The 13,974-nt window shown below is 42.0% G+C and overlaps 2 protein-coding genes and 1 long non-coding RNA gene across 3 annotated transcripts; 1 reads left to right on the top strand and 2 right to left on the bottom strand.

Annotated features, from left to right (window-relative positions):
* The first annotated feature begins 48 nt into the window (after positions 1-48).
* LOC133156201 (uncharacterized) lies at positions 49-1,069 on the top strand. Its single transcript, XR_009714803.1, has 2 exons — positions 49-764; positions 877-1,069. It is a non-coding gene; the product is annotated as an uncharacterized LOC133156201 (long non-coding RNA).
* Positions 1,070-1,142: 73 nt separating this feature from the next.
* On the bottom strand, positions 1,143-7,045 carry LOC133156200 (uncharacterized). Its single transcript, XM_061282023.1, has 16 exons — positions 6,874-7,045; positions 6,550-6,799; positions 6,315-6,485; positions 6,093-6,250; positions 5,831-5,983; positions 5,509-5,650; positions 5,268-5,422; positions 5,073-5,198; positions 4,795-5,011; positions 4,422-4,463; positions 4,278-4,352; positions 3,907-4,061; positions 3,716-3,802; positions 2,733-2,879; positions 1,880-2,050; positions 1,143-1,796 (listed from the first exon to the last, which is right to left on the bottom strand). The coding sequence occupies exons 1-16, from the start codon at positions 6,976-6,978 to the stop codon at positions 1,629-1,631; spliced, it is 2,322 nt and encodes a 773-aa protein (XP_061138007.1). The 5' UTR covers positions 6,979-7,045; the 3' UTR covers positions 1,143-1,628.
* Positions 7,005-12,246, bottom strand: LOC133155346 (uncharacterized). The gene is made up of 15 exons (XM_061280575.1): positions 12,242-12,246; positions 12,077-12,122; positions 11,066-11,186; positions 10,878-10,970; positions 10,618-10,798; positions 10,389-10,551; positions 10,082-10,270; positions 9,801-9,975; positions 9,056-9,186; positions 8,805-8,981; positions 8,577-8,698; positions 8,352-8,509; positions 8,061-8,288; positions 7,225-7,556; positions 7,005-7,022 (listed from the first exon to the last, which is right to left on the bottom strand). Exons 1-15 carry the CDS (start codon positions 12,244-12,246, stop codon positions 7,005-7,007), a joined length of 2,139 nt encoding a protein of 712 aa, XP_061136559.1.
* Between the last annotated feature and the right edge of the window lie 1,728 nt (positions 12,247-13,974).

The raw sequence follows: 13,974 nt of genomic DNA, 5'->3' as shown, positions 1-13,974 counted from the left end.
GGTGCGCCTTATAGTCCGGTGCGCCTTATAGTCCGGAAAATACGATAGTGACCGTACACTTCACTGCTCTGCCATCTCGGCAGGCTTTTAAAGTTTCTGTTAATAGCAAAGGTGATATTTTTCCACAAGCACGACTTGAGAAGTCAAGTGCTACTCAAGAAGCGCAAGCATGTTAAGTAACCTGAAGATTCGTATAATCTGCTTGCAATTGTCTAAAGGGAAAAGAAGTTTGGGAGTAGCAAAAGAAAGTTTCAGAGATGACTCTTTTTGTTTTCTATGGTCACTGCAACTGCTATGGACGTCATCAGGGTACATCTCCGAGGACAAAAGCTCGTGTCGTTGATGAAATGCCCGCTTTGCTCTTTATCTGCCTTTCCACAATCAATCCACTTGAGACTCGGTCTTTTCTCCGGGGTTATCTCCAAAGAAAGATGCCCCCTCGAATTCCCCACTGGAATACAACACAAGTTAGGCTTCATTTACTTTCAGAAAAATGTCTCTTCAATTCAGTGTGTGTGTGTGTGTAAATGTAAATGATGGCTAGCAGCATGAGTGTAAATCTCTTGGAGGTCAGGGGACTCCACCCATATCATTTATAAGGCAACAACAGTCACCCCACCCAACCACTTGATCTTTGCATGCAAGGCAGTATGGAGAGAGGACAGACCCGTTCTGCAGTGCCCTCCTATTTTGCGTGGTCCATCTGCAACACTTTATGTTGCTGTCTGCCAATTGGCATTGCAGCAATTTACTTCTCCTCCAAGGTAGGCCTTATTTTGCGCTCAGCTCTTCCTGCATACCCAAAATAATATATTGCCCAAGTTGTTTCAAATGCGAATCCAAATAACCCTGAATGGAGGTCTTGTTTTATTTAAGGTAAACGACGCCAATGCTACGGGGAACTCTGTAGCAGCTGCTGATGCGTCAAGGACCGCCAAGATCCTCAATATAGCGGCGCTGGTGTGCGGATTAATTTTGAGCGCCATATTGATCACTGCGTATGTGCTTGGACTAGACGTATTAGGTGTGTAGTTCATGTACTTGCCAAAATAAACAAATCAAATCAAAATGTATGTATGAGTTCAAGTTTGTCCATACTTGAATAACAAATAAAATCAGTCCAAACTATGAAATGTGATTCTCAGGTTTTATAAACAATCTTATTACCAAACAAAGATTATAACTGAATATTTACTGAATGTTTTCATACAAACAGGTCACATAAAAAATATGATGTCACAATATTTCAACTGAGCAGGAATAAAAGTGATTTTTAGTTATGCTTTAGTTGTCTTTTGTTTCATGAGAAATCGCAGAAAAATAAAATACTTTTGCAGAAAAAAAAACTTTTGTGATAAATAACCTAAAGACACTTTATCAATAAATAGATTAAGAGAAAACACCAATATCACCTTACACACAAATGTCCAACTAGCCGTTTCTACCCAGTGTCATGAGAAATTGTGTTTGTACTACTTTGCAAAAGTATTAGCCCCCTTGCACTTCTTGACTTTTTCGTCACAGTTAGGCTTCAAATACCGCACAATCTTCCTGAGCAACTTGTGCGCTTATTTAAATCTCCAAGCGAGGTGGTGACCTCACAACTTCCATCATATTTTTCCTTCTCATCACTTTTCTTTGATGATCGATTGAGAGAATTCACATGACAGCGTGCTTCCCCGTCTCAAAGGACACTTTGGGCCTTCCTCTTTCGCTGAGGTTCTTTGTCTTAAAACCCCTTCGAGTTTTGACACCAAAGACGTTTCTCCGTGTTTCCTTCCAAATTCCTCGACGGCCTATTCCCCAAAGACAAGTTGGTTACTCTTCGCTTGGATCACATGACACAAACACCGTGCAACTTCATTGTCTCTGTACTCACACTGCTTGGCTGTTCTAGAGAAGCAGACTGTTCCCCACAGCTGTGAAGAATGACAGACTTTGAACGTCCCTGGGGAGATTCACTATCACAAAATGACCAATGGGCTTCTTGTGCGGAGACATCTAAGCCCACTTTGGCCTGAAATAGTTGCCCGAGAGATTCCTGGAGTACCTACAGTGGCACGACAAGAACTTGGCTCAGTAAAAGAGCAAATGTGAACAGCATGAGGGAGAGCCCAGGTTGAATACCAATTCAAACATCTGCAGTGAATTACGCAGTTCAATGTTTTACCCAGAAAAGAACCATAGTCTGGTTTTGACTGGTTTTATTTTATTTAGCTTTGATTTATGTTAGTTGGTATCTAGAAAGACTCTCTTTCATTTTATTTGACTTGAAAAGGAGTAGACTATTCATGTGAAGTGAATCCATCAAAAGATTCCTCTTTTTTAAAAATAATTACAGAAAGTCAAAAAAGTTGTCCATTTTACTCTATATATTTATTTTATTATTTGCTGTTAAAAATAATTATAATTAGAATAAATACGGAAAGTCATGAACGTTGTCTATTTTATTTTATATATTTATTGTATTATTTTTATATTTTGCCGTTAAAAATACATTTCAAATGAAGTGGCAAAACCGGATGACTGCTGAATGTAACTATTAAACTAACTTGACTTAGTTACTTTTAAAATAAAGTAGTCAGTAAAGGAACTATTTTCATTTTTAAATCAAGTCATCCATACAGGAACTAAATAACTGTGGCAGCTGCAACAAAAGTCTAAAGACACACTCAAAAGTGACCAGGAATGGAAAAGCTGAATTCATTTTCAGGATGTTTGCTTGTTTGTACCTTCCGGAAAAGTCTCTTGAAGGCAGGGGCGGAATCGTTACTCATGTCTTTAATTGCCACATGGGACAAACAGTGCAGCAACAACAAGGAAAAGCCCCCAACTGAATGAAGTCTCTGGCGGCGGACAAAGAGTGTCTCATCTGCTTCCTGTCAACATGGTGACATGAAGTGTACAGTGAGAACCTTCATCTTATCAATGAATGGCCACTTTAGTTTCAGCCCTCAAATGGCAACACTAAGAGGGGGAAAAAAATTATTTAAAGGTCAGAGATTTTTGACAAAAGTTGCCATTGTGAAAAAGCTTTTTTGAGTTGATGGATTTTCACAATAATAAACCATAACCACTTTGAAATGGTGAAAAATTATTTCTTTTTAAATTTTTTGTTTTTTTGCTCAGCAAACCAATTTTTCCGATTGACAAACAACTAACATTTTCTGTGGCTTATTGATGTGACGAGTTTCCGTCCTGCTGTCGGCTTTCTTTTCTACCCTCAGTTGGAGCAATAGAGAAGACTTTAAGCATATCGAAACATTGACAACAGGAGGATCGGTCGAGTTTGTGGTAAAACGTGTGTTTTGTGAACCAAGTCGACAACAGGAAGATTTGTGGTGAACGATTCATGTAAAAAGATTTTTCCTTTCACCTATGCAGCAAGACTTTGAGTTGCTGTACAAAAAAATCATATGCAATTAAATAAAAAAAAAATCACATATTTTAGATTCAACATACCGTATTTTCCGCACTATAAGGAGCACCGGATTATAAGGCGCACCTTCAATGAATGGCCCATTTTAAACCTTTGTCCATATATAAGATATATACATTTGGCCGGCGGGCCGGACTTTGGACACACCTGCTGTAGTGGCTCAATATTGATCCCTATATAAGGTGCACCTGATTTTAAGGCGCACTGTCGGCTTTTGAGAAAATTTGAGGTTTTTAGGTGCGCCTTATAGTGCGGAAAATACGGTAAACACATTACCCGATAAAAGAAGGAATTCCTGAAGGTGTTATTACGGTAGTTGTTACTAGGAAGCCTTGCAGCTATTTGGAGAGAAACAGTTGGAGTCTGTAGAGAGAAATGAAAAAACATTATACAGACTCCTCATAAATAAATACAGGCACAATGTATTGTGAAATAATAATCATGAGAAAGAGTGAAATGTTACAAACAAGTTTTCGTGCATGCAAGGTGTGCATGAGAAACAGTCCATGTTGGTACACGAGAAATTCTTTGGGGTTGAGGCTGGATGGCTCCAACGGGATTAACTCTCCCTCACATTCCCACTGACATTCCAGTTCATCCAAAAATCCCTCGCCGCTTTTGTCTGAGCAAAACAGAGACCGATTATACACAGAGAAATGTGTAGTCATTAGGGGAGAATGGTATGACAAGGCCTCGATGGAGTCTCAAGTGGGCTTATGAAATAAGGAAACACTATATTCGTAAAATAAAATAAAAGAAATGCTTATGGTACATTTTGACCACCATTGACTGAGTTTTAGAAAACAACAATGAAATATGATGTAACTTCTCCTCCCACCTTTTAACCCTTGCTCCACTCCTTTCAAAAGCTGAAATAGAGGTGAAAGTTGCAGCAACTTTGTCCACTCCTCCTCTGAGAATGAAAGCAAAAGCCTAATAATGTGGCACAAATCCAGAATTTTAAGTATTACAACTCGATTACCTGGAATTGTTGGGACAGTGATGTCACTTGGTGGAACACATGCTGTCAAGAAATGTCATTTTTTAAATTTTTTTTTAGCGTTGGTGGAAAAGCAAAATGAATTGCTGGCCAACGTGTCAGTTGCTCTTTGATTAAACTAGGAAGCAGCTGGGATATTGTATTCTATCTTTAGTATGCCATTTAACCTCTGCCACAACCCCCCACTCCACCCGTTTTAACCAACCAGTGTTTACATCTGCGATACTTAGCAACAAATACATTAGGATTGATTACGGAATGTGGTAATCAAAATCACCGTTAAAAATTAGTCTACTCCCAATGACTCACAAAGTCATTATGCATCAGGTTATATTTTTTCCAAATTGTTTATTACCTCCATCTGGCTGCTGGTTAGTGCCAAAAGCGTTTTGGCGACTGAGGTTAGGGTTAGAGTTGACTTGCTGTTTATCAACCGCAAATTGCTGGTTCATTCTGTCCAGCAGAGGTAAAATCTTCCTTTGGAGCAAACTCATGACGTTCCCGGTCGGTCTGGGTCGACACAAGCGAATCAGACCGTATTCTTTGTACCAGAATTTTCCACGCAGGACATCCTGAACAAAGGAATTTTTATAAAATGGAAGCTTTAATTGAAGTATTTTCATGTGTGCCAACCTGAGCCGTGTCAGCACGCAGCTTGGAAAGGTGGCGAACAAATTGCAGCTTAATGAGAGCAACATCTAAATCGGATAATCTGGAAGAACATTGCTCCCACATTTCTCCCAGCGTCGACTCTCTCTCCTGCGGTTACAAATTGAACACACTGGAAATTAGAAATTATTTTCCCGCTCCAAAAATAAATGTTCCGACCGTGAGGCGGGCACTCGCTGTCTGTTCTTCTCCTCTTTGTGTGTTCCATTTGTCCTGATCTTGTTGCAGCTGCTCCATGCGTAAGTCCATCATGTCAAGGCCTGACATCAACTCAGTGTACCAAACACAATGCTGATCCCACTCCTCTTCATCCACTAAGCGCACAGAAACAAAAATGGAGGTAAATATTCATGTCAATTAAACGTTTCTTTTTATTTGTTTTTTTCTCATAGCATCTTACCCAGGCTGAGGACATTCAAAACATGTGGAGGAAGGATCAGAGACAAGGTGGCACGTTGGGCTACTCTTCTTTGGGCTTCAGCCTGGGCTAAGTCGTGCATTTCCACAGCTGCTTCCCTTAGCGGCCTGCCTGACCACAGGACCTGCAAGGTAGGGCAAGGTGAAATAAATAAATATTTAATTAACTGAAATGAATTTAAATAAATAAAAAAAAAATCTTAATTGTTTTAATAATAAATAAATACATGTTTTTTAATAAAATTATAAAAATAAAAATAAATAAATAAAAATTAAATTCATAAATAAATTGAAATAAGTCACACCTCATTAACCTCATGATGGCTGCCAACGTCCATCAGTCTCAGAAAACACCGGAACACGGCTGAGTCCACATCAGCAAGGATGTCCTCCTCCCGTCGCCTCTGCTGCTGCCAATAAGTGTTCCGCGCACACACTTCTCTCTCCAGAGCCTCCACCTGGCCTCAAAATCAACAACGATTACCAGAAAGGCCCGATTTCATGCAAGTCAAGAAATCACTTCCCTGATCAGACCCCCCCCCCACCCCACCACAAAAAAAAACCAACCTGCAAGCTGTCGTTTTGATCCGCCACAGTCAACCAATAGGAGGCTGTGATGGGTACGACGGTGTCTGTGAGCACATCCCGCCTGGCTCCAACCACAGGAGCCAACACAGCAGTTACAGGATCAACTGCTTGAGAGCCATAACGGATTGCCACCAGACCTGCAGAATAGATGCAAGCCTATTTGCTCTAGAAATATATCAAATCCAGCACTTTTTTTCATACCATTGCCATCAGGGTCCTCCATGGTCCCTGCCAGCCCTGTCGTGCATCCCGTGATGAGATCGGACTGGCACCCCAACACGGGTACGCTGAGACCTGTTCCCATTGGATCAGGGTAGTCCATACCCAGCAAGGCAGGGACTGATGTGTTTGAACCTGGCAGAGTCATGTCTCCTGAAGGGCATAAATGTTGTGTAAGACTTGCACCAGTGACTATCATGTCTAGTCATGTTCTCACCCAGAGCGCCTCCATCCTGCTGCAGGCCCTCAGTAGTGTCCAGCAGGATCTCCAACCTGGTCTGAAGCTGCAGCTGACAATGCTGACTCCTCCTCCAGTTCAGATGGAGCTCCTCTGCCATACGATCAATACGATCTTGCCAGTGACACCCTCGCTCGGCTCCATGATGAAGCTGCAAAGCTGGTTCTGACTCCCACTCTTCACACAGGAGCCTCAGGAGCTCTACTGTTTTGAACATAACCGCCAGAACCTATAATCAAAGTTTTTGCTTTACATATGTTTTTTTTATTTATTTCTTTAGTCTTGTTTGCTAATGAAAATCACCTTGCTGTCTAAAAGAGTCTGGTATCCTCCTGCATGAGCTACCAGCTGCCCGGCTCGGATGCTTGCACCTCCCACTCGTGTCATTCTCCCACTCAGAGGCTCCATAAAGGGTTCACCCAGGAGGACTCTACCTACTGGCAGCACAACACCTTACAAGTACACAAAGTTTTAATGAACTTATGTGGTACTTTGACATCGGTGTTTTATTTGTTTCACGGCTTTCCCCATTGAAATTAATTTAAATCTAAAAACTAATCCAAATAAATAGTAAAATACAAAATAAATTACATAAATTAATTAAATTAATGAATAGCATTGTGTAAACACATAATGAAAGACAATACCCGTCACCGGATCGAGACTGATGCCAACAGTCAGCACAACGTTTCCCGTCCGAGGATCCATCATTGGAGAACCGATCTGGACAGGTTGCGGCAAACGTGTGATGGGGCATATATGTGTCTTCCCCAGTGGGTAGACCAGACTAGTTTGTGGCTGGATGGTAACGGCCAGAATAGGTACTGGGACTCCCGTGTCTGCGTCTGCCATGGGGGCACCCAGCTGCAGTTTTTGACCTGGTCGAAGGCCTCTGAGACAGATGTTGGGCAGAGGTTGGTTTGAGTGGCAGGAGGTCGGGTATGGAATGAAAGGTATAGGAGGACTTTCCCATTTCTTGTTGTCTCCTTGTAGGGATAAAAGGTGAGACGAGAGTTAGAGCAGTGATTGGTATTTACAATGTCTGTTATTTGTACAATGTCACTGCTTAATCTAGCTATACTTTATAATATTTTTTATATAATGTACCGTATTTTCCGCACTATAAGGCACACCTAAAAAACTCAAATTTTCTCAAAAGCCGACAGTGCGCCTTATAATCCGGTGTGCCTTATATATGGCCCAATATTGAGCCACTACAGCAGGCGTGTCCAAAAGTCCGGCCCGCGGGCCAAATGTATATATCGTATATATGGACAAAGTTTTACAATTAATTGAAGGTGCGCCTTATAATCCGGTGCGCCTTATATATGGACAAAGTTTTAAAATTGGCCATTCATTGAAGGTGCGCCTTATAGTCCGGTGCGCCTTATAGTGCGGAAATTACGGTAAGTAAAGAAATTATTCTAATTATAATTATTATACCAATAATTATCAACTTTAGACCGCTACTCTAGTTCAGTGTTCAATACCTGCACACAAATCAGTCGTGATGACCAAAGTGGCACTTTCGGGGTCATAGGCGACGTTTCCAACAATGGGTAGAACATGACCGGTTTGTGGATGCACGAAGAAATCTGGAGGAACCGCCATAGTGTGACCGTTGCTCAGCAACATGTGGCTGTGAGCGTTTGGTCTAACAAGGCCTGTGACTGTGTCGTAATGAGCAGGGCAACATTCTCGCAGAGATCCATCAGAACCTGGAAAGACTTTTGTTATTGCAGTAGATACATTGACCAACAGATGGCAGTGTGAGCGTTTACCAAAGATGCCGTCTTTGCTCAGCACAGTGCCTGTGTCAGGACAGAGCAGCTTGGCCCCCGTGCCTTCACCCAAGAGCCCCCAGGAGCCCTGGCGCCGACATTCTGCGGATACCAACCCTCCCATTTCTCCCACGAGCGACCTTAACCGCTGAATTAAACTGAGAACAGACGAGCAATGAGAGTTCAGGAGAAGACCTCAGTGCAAGCTGTAAAAAATGACAATACTTTTGTTGGCGCTGTCCAAAAGCTGTCTGGTGGATCTTGCCCAGTATTCTGCTACATTCTCGCACTTGAGCCGTGAACACACTGTGGACCTTCTGCTGTGCCTGCTGCTCTCGCCTCAAAACCTGGAGGATGCCAAGTGGAAAAGAAATACTTTTTCCATGTGATGCTTCCACTTTGAGATCTTTTTAATATTAAGTTGGTGTGAATGAAGAATTATGTCAATTAAACCTGAAGCTGACTGTTGAGCAGCATCCTCAGGTGCGAAGCCAAAGACCTCCTGCGGACCACCTCCTTCTCCACCTCTCTTCTGGTCTTCTCGTAAACGTCATCCGTGCTCTCCTCATCCACCAAGCGAGGATGGAGCATCCGGAGTTTCTCGAGGACACCCTGATAAAGCTCCTTGACCTACATTTACAAAAGCCATACTTGGTCTCATAGCAGGATCCCACATGGATAGATCTGAAGGTTGTCATGCGCACCTCAGTGGTGAGCTGTCCGAGCCGTGAAGTGACTGACACGCTGTGTTTGAGAAGCAGGTTGTAGAAAGTGTTGCTGCTGAAGGCCTCCAGATCCACCTGGTGTTCGTAATCCCAGAATTCCTCTGAAGGCTCTGTACCGAGACGATCATAAAGAGGTCACTTTGACCAAAGACAAGTCTAAACTCAAACCTGCAATATGGAAGTTCAATGTTCAGACCTGAAATGTTCCCTAAACATAAAACCAGGCCATGCAGAAAGCAATAGTTTAAAAACAATCACATGTTTCTATCTCATGAATTTTAAATTGTTGCCCCAAAAAATTATTTCAGTATCTTTGAAAAATAATTTGTCTTTTACAAACAGACATTGAGGAGGAGTTTTTAAATTTTTGCAAATTAATTTATTTGACTTAAAATAGAATATACCGCTCTAGGAAACCCACATTTGTAGTGGGAATGTGTAAAAATGTAGATTTAAATGTAAAATAGCATTTTCAATGTAGTTTTAAAATAGAATGTATTTCTGATCATTGTCTGACCTGCATGTAGAAACAAGCCAACTCAGTAGTAGTAGGACAAAAAGACATGTTTTGACATCATGTTGCAATTAATGCTTCCATCTCGAGAGCTGGGCAATCAACTCTCAGTACATGTGTGTATTATGGTCATACATGAACATTCTGTGTATTGCAGGTGCACGTGGAGCAGAGGTTGCGTAACACACAGTGTACACGTGTGATGTGTACCTGGTTGAATGGAAGTCAGCCTGATGACAGCTTGTTGTTTTCTGTGTATTTTCATTTGTGACATCACCCTTGAACCTTTTGATGCGTAGTCTTCCATGTGATAGGTCATCTGCCGTGTGTGATACCGCGCCGTGATTGGCTTCTTCTCAGGCCAACCATACTCGTGGAAAAGGATCTAGAAACGTGAGTTGGATTATGGTTGTGTGGTACACACACAAAAAAAAGTGAGGGATGTTCTTTTGATTCTCATTGGTAAATATTTTTGTGGGTGGTGCACCAACCAAGACAATGACACATAAACACAAGATGAGGGCGGCTCCAAACAAAAGACCTCCCGTCACCAGCCAGTCAGGACGCAGTAAAAGATTTCTTCTCTTCCTGATGCCCACTCTTGTGACGTGACGCGGATTAGTTGCAAAAAAGGGCCCCGGCTCGTAACATTGGCCTCCTGCACCCATTACCCGCACGTACTGGTGAGGGACAAAAGGTGGAGGTCAAATAAACACAGCAAGCAGAACATGGAATCTTAGAATGTGAGATTTGAAGACCAAACCTCATAACTGTCTCTTTAAGATTACGTAATCTTACCATATGTTTGTGATGATGGCTGCTAAGCCTAAAAACATAAACTCCGGGTTGGTTGAAGACAATTGAAAAAAAGCTGGGAGGTGTCCAGGAGAGAGTCAGCTCCTCTTTCAGTTTTCTCAGTGACCCCCAGTCAAAATCACTGTTTGTGTTGTACAAGTTGTCACTGACAAAAAGATGAAGAATCATTGATGATTGTCTTAACAAAGGGAAACTTTAACTGGGTACTTACATATCGTACTGAGGATAATCACGAGGGGTGACGGTGAACAATAGAACATCGCCCAAATGGAGACATGTTGTGGGGTTGAGAATTCCACTGAGACTTTCCCTCGATTCTCCCTTATTACTATTATCCATGCTCCCGCTCATATTTTCCATTTTGCCCATATCCCACGGAAGGACAGACTCATCTAAAAAGAGTATAAAATAAAAAATATTGATTGCCTTGCATATGACTGGCGGAATTAGGAATCCATATTATTTTCAAACCATGAGGCCTGGGAGTTTCCCGCAGCTCTGTGAGTGACAAAAACAGTTGTTGAATTTCGATGCCGTCGCTAAAGAGGCCGATAAATCCCGCTTCTGTATTCGCACGGCACATGAAGACAAAGGAAAACTTGAGAGATATGTACAGAGAGGAACAACAATGAGAAAAGGTGTTTACGTGTGAGCCCAACCGCTTGTCTGAACAATGTAGACCGGGCGTGGAGGGGTGAGATGGCTGCCACATTCCAAGCTCCCCTGGGAGTCCCAAACTTTAAAGAGAGTCTCCAGCATGGTGCCGGAGAAGCCCGACACCTGCATACAAATGATATCTGTTATCAAAGTAGGTCAACAAGACACTGAAGAAGCTTGTCTGAACCTTTCGCAGGAAAGATAAAACTCTTGTGGGGCTTTGAGTACATTGTCTGCCTAGCTCAAACTATTTATTGTGTTTAGTATTGTCTCATGGAAAACTGCAGTCGATGGAAAAGGAAAAAAAAATGTCCAGCAAGAACTTTTCCATTGCTGCTGAGTTTTGATTAGAAGTGCGGTTACACACTGGATTGGTCGGCAGCCAATCACAAGACACATATGCATAAATGATTCACGCTAACTTTCAAGGGTAATGAGCAATCACTGGCGGAGCTAGAGGGGGAGCACTGGGGGCATTGTCCCCCCCAGACACCCAGGTGCCAGGCCAGATAAATATTTTTTTCCAGGATTATTTCTACCTTATTTCACCCTGTTATTTTTTGTAATCTCAGAATTAATATTTACCATTTAAAAAAAATATTTACCGTAATTTTCGGACTATAAGTCGCGGTTTTTTTCATACTTTGGGTGGGGGGGGCGACTTATACTCAGGAGCGACTTATATACATATATATGGGGTTTTTTTTTTCACTTTTTTGGGCATTTTATGGCTGGTGCGATTTATACTCCGGTGCGACTTATAGTCCGAAAATTACGGTATATATTTTCGGACCACCTAATTTTCTGACATCCAGCGCTCCCTCAAGGGTAAGAGTCTATCCCCGCCTTTGTCTTAAATGATGGATGTCTTTTGCTCACCCGACTATCAGAACCTAAAACCAGCTCCAGTTCTCCACTAGACTTGCACTGTAGTCTCAGTTGACTTTCAGGCCTTTTCCTACATAGGCCTCCACACGCAGCTCTCCCAGGAGGCTCTACGCACACACACAGACCGAGTTCTCCGTCATACCCCTCATAATCTTCTGCAGATGGACACACCTGCAGAAAAGATAGGATGTCATTTAGATTATCGCTCCGCTCACATTCATAAAGGATCATTGGGTGCTGTCAGCTGAGTGGGTGAAAGGTTATTTACACTGTCATGTCAAAAGACATACAGCATATCCGGATAGTGTTTGCATTTCACATTTGGCTCTTTGGTCCTTTGCTTTATTCTCGGTTTAGGTGAAAGGTTATTTACACTGTTATGTCAAAAGACATTCCACATTTGCCTCTTTGGGCTACTTTCAGTTTTTGCATCCATGTGTGCAATCACATGACCTGCGTCTTGCAGTGACTTGACCACTCATGTCGGTCCAAACACTCTCCATGCTGAGTGCGTGTTTTTCCATCCCTGCAGATGCTGTACACTTTGTGCACACACACATCTTCACCGTCGATGGGCTGATAATTGAAGGTACATTGGCACTGCCCGTCACTCCTCTGTGGAAAAGTCAATAAGGTTCTGTTATATAACGACAAATACAATTCTAAAAGATTATACAACATTGTACCACTGTTAACTTATTCAATTCAATGAGATAAATGAGATGGGAAATAGAATCAAATCTATTCTCCATGAGTGTAACGGTGAGACAGAAACTAAACCCCGCTGTGCACGTGGGAACCTGATCTGCTCATCTTTCAGCTTGATGCAACAGATTGTTCAGGTTTCTTAGCTTAGTGCTGAATGATGAGAGTTGATTGGGTAGAGAATAAACAGAGGAGCATCTCACCTGAAAATTCTGTCCTTCTCCCGGGCAGATGCAGGTGTCCTGGCCAGAGTGAGGCTGCTGAGCCACCGAGCCACACGGGAGGGATGCGGACAGACCCGGTCTGGGACAATAATGTTGAGGAGGACACTCGAGACACTTTTCCATTGCCATACTATTTGCGGCAGGCCCGTACGTTCCCCTTGGACAAGGAATTGGAGTCATGCTATCCGGTAGGCAGTAAAAACCTGACAAAAGCAAGACCATCACAAAAAGAAGTTGAGTTTCAGGTATCAAACAGATTTGTATTTTATTAACACATATTAATTGATGAATGGGCAAAATTAATTACCATATTTTCCAGACTATAAGGCGCACTGGACTATAAGGCACACCTTCAATGAATGGCCCATTTGAAAACGTTGTCCTTATATAAGGCGCACCGCACCGGACTATAAGGTGCACCATTAATGCATCATGTCAGATTTTTAATCCAAATCAAATCATTCTCCATTTTATCTTTTTTATTTCAACTTCAGACGCCGCAAATTACTTTATAATCACAAAATAAAGATCCATAGTCTTTTTGATTCATGATTCATAGTCTTCAGTGGGCCACTTATGATTGATTTCATGACACAATGCTCCCGGCCATTTTTAATTTAGGAATTTGGTCCATACATAAGGCGCACCGGACTAAAAGGCGCACTGTCGGCTTTGGAGAAAATTTTAGGTTTTTAGGTGCGCCTTACAGTCCCGAAAATACGGTAATAAATTGATTGACCAATTACTGGAGTCTTGCTAATGTTTGTAGACTAGCACAATATAAAACACATTTGTACATACCAGGTTGACAGAATGGTCTTTCTTGGACATATCGGCTGATATTATCTCCATAAACAGAATGCAGACCACAGGAAAGCAACAAAAACCAAAGATACCTCATTAGATCATCACAGCATTCTTCTGGCATCGCGACAACCCAAAAATAAAGAGATACTCTATTAGATGGAGCTCTCCACATTTATTTGACTGTTAATAAGACGCAAAGGGAACACACGAGCTCGTGCTTGGTCTGCACGACTTTCATTAGCATGCTGAATGATTTATAGAGCGGCAGAGGGAGAGTAGAAAGTATC

Source organism: Syngnathus typhle, linkage group LG6 (genome assembly GCF_033458585.1).
Source record: "Syngnathus typhle isolate RoL2023-S1 ecotype Sweden linkage group LG6, RoL_Styp_1.0, whole genome shotgun sequence".
Lineage (NCBI taxonomy): Eukaryota > Metazoa > Chordata > Actinopteri > Syngnathiformes > Syngnathidae > Syngnathus > Syngnathus typhle.
The sequence above is the reverse complement of the archived record's forward strand: the minus strand, read 5'-3'. Positions and strand labels throughout refer to the sequence as shown.

What these genes read in the sequence shown, in the direction of transcription:
- LOC133156200 (XM_061282023.1), bottom strand. Translation starts at nt 6,978, where the DNA reads ATGGAGCCTCTGAGTGGGAGAATGACACGAGTGGGAGGTGCAAGCATC. An exon ending in TTTGAATGTCCTCAGCCTGG is followed by an intron (nt 5,423 to 5,508) that starts GTAAGATGCTAT and finishes CTGTGCGCTTAG; the next exon opens with TGGATGAAGAGGAGTGGGAT. An exon ending in CAGCGAGTGCCCGCCTCACG is followed by an intron (nt 5,199 to 5,267) that starts GTCGGAACATTT and finishes TTGTAACCGCAG; the next exon opens with GAGAGAGAGTCGACGCTGGG.
- LOC133155346 (XM_061280575.1), bottom strand. An exon ending in GCCATCATCACAAACATATG is followed by an intron (nt 10,271 to 10,388) that starts GTAAGATTACGT and finishes GTCCCTCACCAG; the next exon opens with TACGTGCGGGTAATGGGTGC. An exon ending in GAGCAAAGACGGCATCTTTG is followed by an intron (nt 8,289 to 8,351) that starts GTAAACGCTCAC and finishes AAGTCTTTCCAG; the next exon opens with GTTCTGATGGATCTCTGCGA.